At 40.8% G+C, this 10,940-nt stretch overlaps 1 protein-coding gene across 1 annotated transcript; it reads left to right on the forward strand.

Annotated features, from left to right (window-relative positions):
- Window positions 1–72: 72 nt before the first annotated feature.
- On the forward strand, window positions 73–10,889 carry lrrc66 (leucine rich repeat containing 66). Its single transcript, XM_081718509.1, has 3 exons — window positions 73–3,031; window positions 3,268–3,610; window positions 3,801–10,889. Exon 3 carries the CDS (start codon window positions 3,806–3,808, stop codon window positions 10,091–10,093), a length of 6,288 nt encoding a protein of 2,095 aa, XP_081574635.1. The 5' UTR covers window positions 73–3,031; window positions 3,268–3,610; window positions 3,801–3,805; the 3' UTR covers window positions 10,094–10,889.
- The last annotated feature ends 51 nt before the right edge of the window (window positions 10,890–10,940 follow it).

Here is a 10,940-nt window from a genome sequence, read left to right on the forward strand (position 1 = left end):
GTGAGAAATTCATTTACACACACACACACACACACACACAGAGCTGACTCTTCTGCGGATGTCATTTGTGACCTCATACGCTCCAGAAAAACAATGCCACAATGGAATTAGAGTGACATGTCATCTTAAACTACATCTTAACCACCACACAGCACATCTTTCTCACAGACAGTACTGAAAAATAAACTCCAGCAGGAAAAAAAAAACAAAACAACAACATTCCATAAAAATTCCTTTTCATTCTCAGTCTCACCTTGACTTTCATTATGAGGCCATAAGCAGCAGTAATCCCATCCTGCTTCTCCAGTCCAGTTCAGTAAAAATGACGATAACAAGAGCGGATCGTACATGTGCATTAAAACACCCTTGGCATAGGTGTGTCTGTTTCAGCCATTTCAGATCAGATCTTTAAATTCCAATCTGTAGTAAATCGCCACTCAGCCTGGTAACCAGTAAACCTTTGTCCTGTAATACTACATACATTTCTGAATCACCAGTGTCCTTTGACCTGTCTGATGTCCCAAACGTGGTGTGAAAGGGCTTGACACAGGCACGCCAGTACCTCATTAAGGGTTGTAAAAGATGACGTGTTCAGAGGACATATTTCCATGGTGATCACAGTTATTACGATCGGACTGTACTGACTGCTCCTTAAATGGGTGTTAACATGGGCTCCTACTGATTATGAAATTATACTCCATGGATGGTGTCTGAAGTTCCATTGTTTGCTTGCTTGTTAGGCATTAAAAGATCATTTTCCACTTCAGAGGTGAACATTTTTCAAGATTTAAATATGGCTTTAATAGGATATAGAGAATTTGGTATTTGAAGTCCTGCTGGAGCCATTCTCCCAGGTCCACATCACCAGGGAAACAACCTCCCTCTCTGCTCCTGTCTCTCCACTGTGAGGAAATATCCAAATTGCTTTAATTACCTGGGGGTTCACCTGGATCTCCTCTCAATCCCACGGACGATCAGTCCTGCCACCTGTTGGCGCACTAGGATATAACTGTGGTTATAATTGTGCAGTTTGCATTCTAATGCCCCTGTTTTGCTCACATTCCCAGTGTGCTGCTGCTTAGTGGGATATCTGCTGTCGTGTGACCAGAAGGCCACTGCTAGCACTTTCCTCTTAGCATTACGGAGGTTCACTGAGAGTTCTGTGACTGACTTTTTAACTACCTAAACTTATATGTTGACACAACTCAGTACATTATTTTTATCTGTGACATTTTCATTTAAATTATATTCCATTAAAAAAACATTGATGCTTGGCAGTTTTGAAGAAAATGTTGCAGTGTGTAAGTCATATCCTAATGTGGTTATGGCACAATTTGATAAAGCCATTTTATGCCTGTTTACAGTTTTGCTATATATAGGGCTTTATGTCACAGATACGGTAGCTAAATCAATTTTCCCATACAGCCAGTATCTAGGCTAGTATTTGCTCTAGGACATGCCAGCCTTTATTTTCTGCAAAGGTCTCATTGTTTTTAAGTGTCTCCGTTGAGATGCTGTGTTCTTTCACGGTACTGTTACTTATTGTCAAAGAGTCCTGGTTTGTCTCCATCCCTGTTGGCCTGGCCAAGATTAGCGTTCCTGACCCAGTGTCCGCCCTTACAAATTAAAGGCCGGGTTCTGACCGGCCTAAAGCTGGTGCAGAGGTCACTGCAGGCTGTGGAGTGGAAGGTGAGAGGGAAGATCTCATCGCTAACGCAGTCCCTGACACCCTGTACCAGGCCGACCCTGATGAAGAGTTCTGAGGCACAGTACACGCTTTGCTTGAGCGAGCAGGAACTCTGATAGGCAGCGGGTGACAACATCCTGCAGCTGTTTGAGAGTCAAGGCTCAGCCTTTCATCTCCTCCCAAACAAGCGCTGGCCGCTAGTGTGTCAGTTCCGCTCAGCAGTCAGTGCAGCGCTCAGTAGAGCTCTCAGAACAGCGGCAGCGCCGTTCTTACTCCGCGGCTCTTTCTCTGAGCAAGACTGCTGGCATCTGTGTCTGCGTAGTGTGTACATCAACGACCAGCTCTTCATTTGAATGCATACAGAAATTAGGAAGTGGCTGTAAAGTCTGTGTGCACTGTCTGGAAGAACAATCCTGCAGTACTCGTTACACAATGATTAAATGTCAGTGCTGTCGCATCCTAGTCACGCATCTCTGCTAATGATGTTTGGGCTTCTAATGTAATGCAACATTAGAGTCACTTTAAAATTACCAGTGAAATTACATGTGCCTGTTCAATGGCTGCTGGGATGCTCCTGATTGAAAACTAGTTGCACCAAGTGTCATGATGGCTACAGATGACAGCTCCTTTAGGATCTCCTGTGTTTACGAGGGCAGGCTGAAGTAGAGCTGAATTCTGGTGTACTGTGCAAATAATGTCTCGCAGAGAACATCCATGGACCAGAAACTTGACAAAGTGAGCATTAACATGTGTGCTTTGCCTATATTTTAAATCTTGAATTTATGAGCCAATGCCACTCTGAGTGAGTGAGTGAGTGAGAGAGAGAGAGAGAGAGAGAGAGAGAGAAAAGAAAGAAAGAAAGAAAGGGAGGAAGAGATAAATGATTTTTCTCCTGACTATTTGGTCATGGCTTTATAAAAAACGGGAAGTTCCTCAGTGCAGTAAATGTTGGATATTGTGTAATTATGTTAATATTATTTACTACATGGCCTCTTTGTTCTTTTTTCACTAATACATTTAACCACTTTTGCTTTTCCAGTCAGCTGGTGATCATGTACCTAACTCAAGGGCACAGTGGCAGCAGATGGTGTCTGAGGATTCTGTGGGTTTAATTAACCATTTCAAACCATTTAATAGTCCTCCAATATAAGATGTCTGTGTTGTGTTGTCTCAGGACTGGGCAGTGCTAAATCTCTGCAGGTCCTTCAGCTCTCCCATAACAGGATCTCCAAGCTTGGTCCTGCTGACGCTGCTGGGTGTACTCACCTGAGAGAGCTTTACCTCCAGCATAACCTCATCAACACCATCCACCCTTGGGCCTTCAAGGACTTGAAAAGGCTACAGGTAATAGACGTTGGGGAATGGTATATCTAGTTATGGGTTTAACATGTCTCAATTTTATGTAAACATCTCATTCAAATACAGATGTGTGAGTGGGGTTATTTGCATTTCTTATTTAACACATTTGTACTATATGAATTATGAAACGATCTATATATTGACAGTTACACTTAAAAAAAAAATTCACAGTAACTTAACTGGTACGTGCTAACAATTAATATATCGATCATACCACGTAGGTCCTTGACCTAAGATACAACCTGTTGACCATCATACCCACGCCAGCCTACCTATCTCTACGGAGCTTGAGCACATCGGTAGCCATCGCAGGAAATAAGTGGAGGTGCGACTGTAACTTGAAGACACTCAGAAGGTGGCTGAGCTTTGACAGTGACCTGGGTAAATCGACCTGGAAAGTGGTGTGTTCCTCTCCCCCCCACCATGCTGGAAAGGACCTACTGCACCTGGAAGAATCTGAAGTCGTCTGTTCATCACATGTGTATAACACACCTGGTCTCTATAAGGAGGAGACTGTGGATGAGGGGAAGGAATTATTGCTTTCCTGCGATACTGCCAATCAAGGTACTGATTTCCGCTAACGATTTGACATATTATTCATAGTCTGTAGAAACACTTGCTTTATTAACCACTCAACCTCCTCCAAAAAAGCTCCGGAAATAGTATAAAAAGTGTAAGCCTAATGGTTTCTTTATTTAGCAGTAGATAAAATATATTTGATTTATTTATAATTAATGTTGTATTTTTCCTTTAGATTTCATGCAATATCGTTGGTGGACACCGAACGGCCATGTCTCTCAAAGCCAACAAATTCTTCTTAGCAACATAACAGAGCGGCATGCAGGACTGTATGTATGTGTGTCAGGATTCCTGGAAGAACAAGTGTCAGTCTTCAATCTAAATGTGCGTAAAAGAGATCATGACAGAAGACTGCGACGTGAAGTAAAAAGTGTTTGGGATGAGATCACTGGAAATGAAAGTATGAACATGCGGAACAATATTCGACAAGCAACAGCACGAGTACCCAAGTCTGATTTTGTATTGGCCGTTTGCCTTTCTGTCTTCATCACGTTTATAGTGGCCTTTTTCCTTGGTGTTCTATTAAGGCCAATCCTGGACAAATTGTACAAAAGAATTCAAACTAAGAGGGATTCTACATCACCTCCAAACTCCACATCTTCCTCCACAGGTCCACGGCCATATGTAAATGAAGGATATTCTGATAATGATGACCAAATCCATAAAGTGAGAGCAGGTTCAAGAGTTACATTTGGTGGAGTTACAGAAGTAAAACCTGAAGCAGGTAATATTCCTTATTATGTCACTGTAGAAGATGCCAAATCAGACAGCTCATCTGACAGTACAGTATATCGTGATGTTGATGCATCATATGAGAAGACAGAGAAAAAAGAATCCTTGACAGAAGATGTTGGTGCTCATTGCATAGAAGTGGATAATCTAAGGGGTAGGGCAGACAGTAATCCCAGCATTTTACAAGGGGCGAGCAAGCAACTACTTCTGAGAGAGAAAAACAAGACAACATCTTTAATTGTTGAAATGACGAAAGTGGAGGAGCTTCAGCTAAAGTGTGTTTCATCCATATCCTCTTATGACATGAAAGATTCCATTGAGCAAAGTGTAGATTCTTCTACAGTCACCCTACATTATGATGAAAAAGCCTTCACAGAAAAGGAAGGAACAATACCAGGATTTTCAGTGAGAACATCTGAACCGAGGGAAGAGAACGTGGACGCGATGGACCCAGATTTGTGGAATGACAGTGGGGAGAGTTTTTCATTTTCCGATGGCTCTCCAAGATCGAGTAGTCGTATTTCAGAACTTGCTGTTCTTGATTGTCCACTAAGTAAAAAGGAGATGTCTGTAGATGTGCAGTCTGTTAGACAGAGCTCCTGCAACACAAGTGAAAGTGGGGAGAGTGAAGGAGGACAAACACAATACACTGTCAACCCAGAACAAGAGTCAGAAGCCCATAATACAGTAAATGACAACATCCAACTTGCTGGAAACAGACACTCGAGTCATCAAGAGGGCACCTTAACTGAACAACCATACACAGGCATGGGTACTCGTTTCAGACAACATACTATTACGCTGGATCCATCAGATGTACATATAGCCTTTATTCAAGGTGATAGTTTTGATGATGAGGAATTTACAGACCAAAATGAATTCTCCGATTCTTCAAACATCAACAGTGAAAATGAAGAAGAACCAATAGAATACCATGTGCATCCTGTTTATAGGACCAGGAAAACAATCACCAGTCTATTGACAGATAAATCCAACACTGGTAGCGCCAGTGAAGACAAATGTTCTGATTACCCCAGGAGACTTGAGATTACAGAACTTGAAGTTAGACGTGACCATTCTATACCAGTCACAATACCAGACAGGGTTCTTAATATCAATTTTGACAATTCCTCAAGTAGCACAGATATAGAGGAGAAGACCGGTAATGAGGGAGAAAGAAAAACCTTTAAAGGACTGAGTGCGTTAAGTGCTCTGTTGCTTACCAGAAGCAGGGCTGAAACAGACCAGGCAGATCAGCCCCTTTCTAAAACAACAAATACAGACAGTGGAAGATTCTTGGGCTTGACTTTCAACAGACCAACAGTGTCATCTGAGGGCACCGTCAAGCCAATGACAGGTGAAGAAAGCTTGTTTGGAAAAATAGGACAAGCCTTTGACCGATTACCAAAACTGAACAGATCTCTTCTGTTCTCAATTTCTGATCCTCAGCCTTCAGCTCAATCTGCATCTAAACCTGTAATAGAGACAGAGTTTGAGTCACAGAGATCCCATCTGAGTTTATCTTCACAAGAAAGTTTCTTTGGAAACACTGATGTAACTTTGGATGCAATACCAAGAGAAAAGGGATATCTTGAGTTCTCACAGTCTGAACCACATCTTCCAACTCAATCTCCATCTGGTCCTTCAGCAAAAGTAAAATTCATCCCCAAGTCAATAGTAAAAATTGAATCTAGAAAATCCAGCTGCTCATCTGAACACAGTGTCAGCATGCCCCCTAAAGAAAGTAACATTTTTGGTCATTTAGGTGTATCTTTTGATGACCTACCAAAAGTAAAGCATCATCTTCACTTTTCAACCTCTGAATCTTGGAGATCTGATTCTTTATCTGCAGAGGAGCTCAGTCCAACCACTAAAGAAAACAGTTTCTTTGGGCAAGTAGGTACATCTCTTGAAGAAGTGCCAAAAATAAAAAGATACCTCCATTTCACACAATCTGAGCCAGTTCAAGCTCCATCAACCTTTTTAAACAAAGAAAGGGTTACACCGGAGTTAGTGACCAAACAACAGTCTTGGACATCTGATTCTTTATCTGCAGAGGAACTCAGTCCAACCACTAAAGAAAACAGTTTCTTTGGGCAAGTAGGTACATCTCTTGAAGAAGTGCCAAAAATAAAAAGACACCTTCAGTTCACACAATCTGAGCCAGAACTTTTAGTTCAAGCTCCATCAGTTTTGTTAAACACAAAAAGGGTCACACCAGAGTTAGTGACCAAACCACAGTCTTGGAGATCTGATTCTTTATCTGCAGAGGAACTCAGTCCAACCACTAAAGAAAACAGTTTCTTTAGGCAAGTAGGTACATCTCTTGAAGAAGTGCCAAAAATAAAAAGATACCTCCAGTTCACACAATCTGAGCCAGTTCAAGCTCCATCAACTTTTTTAAAAAAAGAAAGGGTTACACCAGAGTTAGTGACCAATCCACAGTCTTGGAGATCTGATTCTTTTTCTGCAGAGGAACTCAGTCCATCCACTAAAGAAAACAGTTTCTTTGGGCAAGTAGGTACATCTCTTGAAGAAGTGCCAAAAATAAAAAGATACCTTCAGTTCACACAATCTGAGCCAGAACTTTCAGTTCAAGCTCCATCAACTTTGTTAAACACAGAAAGGGTCACACCAGAGTTAGTGACCAAACCACAGTCTTGGAGATCTGATTCTTTATCTGCAGAGGAACTCAGTCCAACCACTAAAGAAAACAGTTTCTTTGGGCAAGTAGGTACATCTCTTGAAGAAGTGCCAAAAATAAAAAGATACCTCCATTTCACACAATCTGAGCCAGTTCAAGCTCCATCAACCTTTTTAAACAAAGAAAGGGTTACACCGGAGTTAGTGACCAAACAACAGTCTTGGACATCTGATTCTTTATCTGCAGAGGAACTCAGTCCAACCACTAAAGAAAACAGTTTCTTTGGGCAAGTAGGTACATCTCTTGAAGAAGTGCCAAAAATAAAAAGACACCTTCAGTTCACACAATCTGAGCCAGAACTTTTAGTTCAAGCTCCATCAGTTTTGTTAAACACAAAAAGGGTCACACCAGAGTTAGTGACCAAACCACAGTCTTGGAGATCTGATTCTTTATCTGCAGAGGAACTCAGTCCAACCACTAAAGAAAACAGTTTCTTTAGGCAAGTAGGTACATCTCTTGAAGAAGTGCCAAAAATAAAAAGATACCTCCAGTTCACACAATCTGAGCCAGTTCAAGCTCCATCAACTTTTTTAAAAAAAGAAAGGGTTACACCAGAGTTAGTGACCAATCCACAGTCTTGGAGATCTGATTCTTTTTCTGCAGAGGAACTCAGTCCATCCACTAAAGAAAACAGTTTCTTTGGGCAAGTAGGTACATCTCTTGAAGAAGTGCCAAAAATAAAAAGATACCTTCAGTTCACACAATCTGAGCCAGAACTTTCAGTTCAAGCTCCATCAACTTTGTTAAACACAGAAAGGGTCACACCAGAGTTAGTGACCAAACCACAGTCTTGGAGATCTGATTCTTTATCTGCAGAGGAACTCAGTCCAACCACTAAAGAAAACAGTTTCTTTGGGCAAGTAGGTACATCTCTTGAAGAAGTGCCAAAAATAAAAAGATACCTCCATTTCACACAATCTGAGCCAGTTCAAGCTCCATCAACCTTTTTAAACAAAGAAAGGGTTACACCGGAGTTAGTGACCAAACAACAGTCTTGGACATCTGATTCTTTATCTGCAGAGGAACTCAGTCCAACCACTAAAGAAAACAGTTTCTTTGGGCAAGTAGGTACATCTCTTGAAGAAGTGCCAAAAATAAAAAGACACCTTCAGTTCACACAATCTGAGCCAGAACTTTTAGTTCAAGCTCCATCAGTTTTGTTAAACACAAAAAGGGTCACACCAGAGTTAGTGACCAAACCACAGTCTTGGAGATCTGATTCTTTATCTGCAGAGGAACTCAGTCCAACCACTAAAGAAAACAGTTTCTTTAGGCAAGTAGGTACATCTCTTGAAGAAGTGCCAAAAATAAAAAGATACCTCCAGTTCACACAATCTGAGCCAGTTCAACATCCATCAACTTTGTTAAACAAAGAAAGGGTCACACCAGAGTTAGTGACCAAACCACAGTCTTGGAGATCTGATTCTTTATCTGCTGAGGAACTCAGTCCAACCACTAAAGAAAACAGTTTCTTTGGGCAAGTAGGTACATCTCTTGAAGAAGTGCCAAAAGTGAAAAGATACCTCCAGTTCACACAATCTGAACTTTATATCTTAAGTCAGTCACAGTCTCAATCCTCAGTCAAACAAGTTGTGCCACCTGAGATAATGAAAAAAGGAGAATGTAAGACATCAGGCTGCCCTTCCAATAATTTTGCAGAGTCAAGCAGCAGTTTCTCTGAAGTATGTACATCTCTAGATAATTTAGCAAAGGTAAAGAGATGTCTTCATTTTACTCAATCTGAGCCTCAGTCTTCAAATCAGTCACTGTCCCTCTCTTTAAACACAGAAAGAGCACCAATTGATGCACTGACAAAAACAGAACCAATTGGGTTCAGCTCTTCATGTGACAAAGATATACCATTCAACCAAGGGACCTTTATTGGGCAAATTGGTTTATCTCTTGACCAAGTGCCAAAAGTGGAGAGATACCTTCACTTTTCACAATGTGAACTACACCCTACAAGTCAACCAGTATCTATAAACATTCAAGAAGTTCCAATAACAGAATTCCAACCCAGATTCAGCAAGTCATTTGAAGATATCAAACAAACCACTAATGGAGACGTCTTTGACAGTATGGGTTCTGTAGATACATCAGCCACTGAAATACCAAAGTTGAAGAGATATCTCAAGTTTACCCACCCTCAAGTTTCAGCTCAGCCTCCATTGCTAACTTCACAAACAGAGAGGGTCACACTAGAATTGGGATCTAAATCAGAATCTACCAAATTTGAAAGGAGGCACAGTTTCTCATTTGAGAATGAGCTTAAACATACCACAAATTTAGATTTCTTTGGGAAAACAGATGCATTTCATGAAGGAATACCAAAGGTGAATAGATACATTAATTTCAGTCAATCTGTTCCTTATACTCCAACTATGTCACCATCTCCCTCCTCCAAAATGTGGGAAACAATGAATGAAGGCACAGCCTCAGGGAAAGCTGGGGAGGTTTTCAAGCTAACAGAGACTCTTAGAGAAGATTCATCATTGGAAGGGAAAGTAGTGGCAGATACAAGTATGGTAGGGCAGCTTCGCAGGCCTGAGAGGTCTCTCTTCTTTTCAGATTCGGACACGTATGTCAAACTTGGCCAACCATTCACTCCATCACGAGCAGGATTAGAGCAGACAAGTTTATACTTTTCGTCTAATGACAAAGACAAATCAAACGCACAAGATCCTAAAAGAAAGGCATGGCTGTCTACACCAGAGTCTGAGACCGCCGTGGAGCCAAGGTGCTCCAGATTGGGTCTTTCATCCACTCAACCAAATGTGACTGAAAGTCATGATCTCTCTCTTTATAGATTACAAACACCCAAAAGATATCTCCAGGTCTCAACCTCACAAGAAATTTCAGATTCAGTCAGAAACTCTGGCCTAGCCTTCCATCCAAGGACACGTCTAGTTACAGACATTCCAATTCAGGATGCATCAGAACAAATCCCAGAAATGCCACATGATTCTTTGGGAAAGAATGATGACAAAGAGTATGTCAGACACAGTTCTGAAGCCCGCCAAAGGCAGGAATGAAGATTGATGTTTCAGCAGAAAAGGAGAGTAATGGATGGGTTCAGTTTGGCCTCCCCATCTTCCACATCAGAAGATGATGATAAACAAGAAAGTCTCTCATTTTATTATGAAAGAACAGTCCCATCCTACTCAGAGCACACTTATCTTGGTGACTCTGCAGGACCTGCAAGCCCTGCTGCAAGCCACAAGGATGCTGCAAATTTAGGATTTGAGGGCCAAAGTGCTAAGAGTATCTCATCCCTGAGATTGAAGTCTGCCCTGCACTCTGGAAGTGATATTTATCATAGTGATATTTAAAAGCTACCAAACTGCTTTTAAACATACATGCATACATACACACACACATATATATATATGTGTGTGTGTGTGTGTGTGTGTGTGTGTGTGTAAACCTAGGCAATTAAGTAAGATACAGAAAATTGGCTACTAAAGAATCCTGATTTTGTAACATTTTTAGATGCCAAGCACCTCATGGACCTGGTTCATAATTCACGCACGTTTAACATAATTCACCACAAGGGGGCACTGTTGCGTCAATGATTGCCTTCTCGTTCACTAATTACAATTCTAAATATGCCTAAATTGCTTTTGGTGTACACCTAATGATTCATAAAAATATTAATTTGCAATATTATACTGATTTGCAATCATTCTGAACAGTGTTATTCTCTGATCAATATATAAATCTCACAATATTTAATACATTTTCCTCCTTTTGTGTATTAGGAAAGTAATCAAATTCCTATAACACAAAGAATTAATAAAGACTTGCAAATTATGTATTACTATTAAAAATACAATTGTGAACACATATGGTTGAAATAAATGTATCATTCATACATAGCAA

The sequence above is a fragment of the Electrophorus electricus genome, chromosome 7 (assembly GCF_041902795.1).
Source record: "Electrophorus electricus isolate QZ-2024a chromosome 7, ASM4190279v1, whole genome shotgun sequence".
Lineage (NCBI taxonomy): Eukaryota > Metazoa > Chordata > Actinopteri > Gymnotiformes > Gymnotidae > Electrophorus > Electrophorus electricus.

What these genes read in the sequence shown, in the direction of transcription:
- lrrc66 (XM_081718509.1), top strand. Translation starts at nt 3,806, where the DNA reads ATGCAATATCGTTGGTGGACACCGAACGGCCATGTCTCTCAAAGCCAA.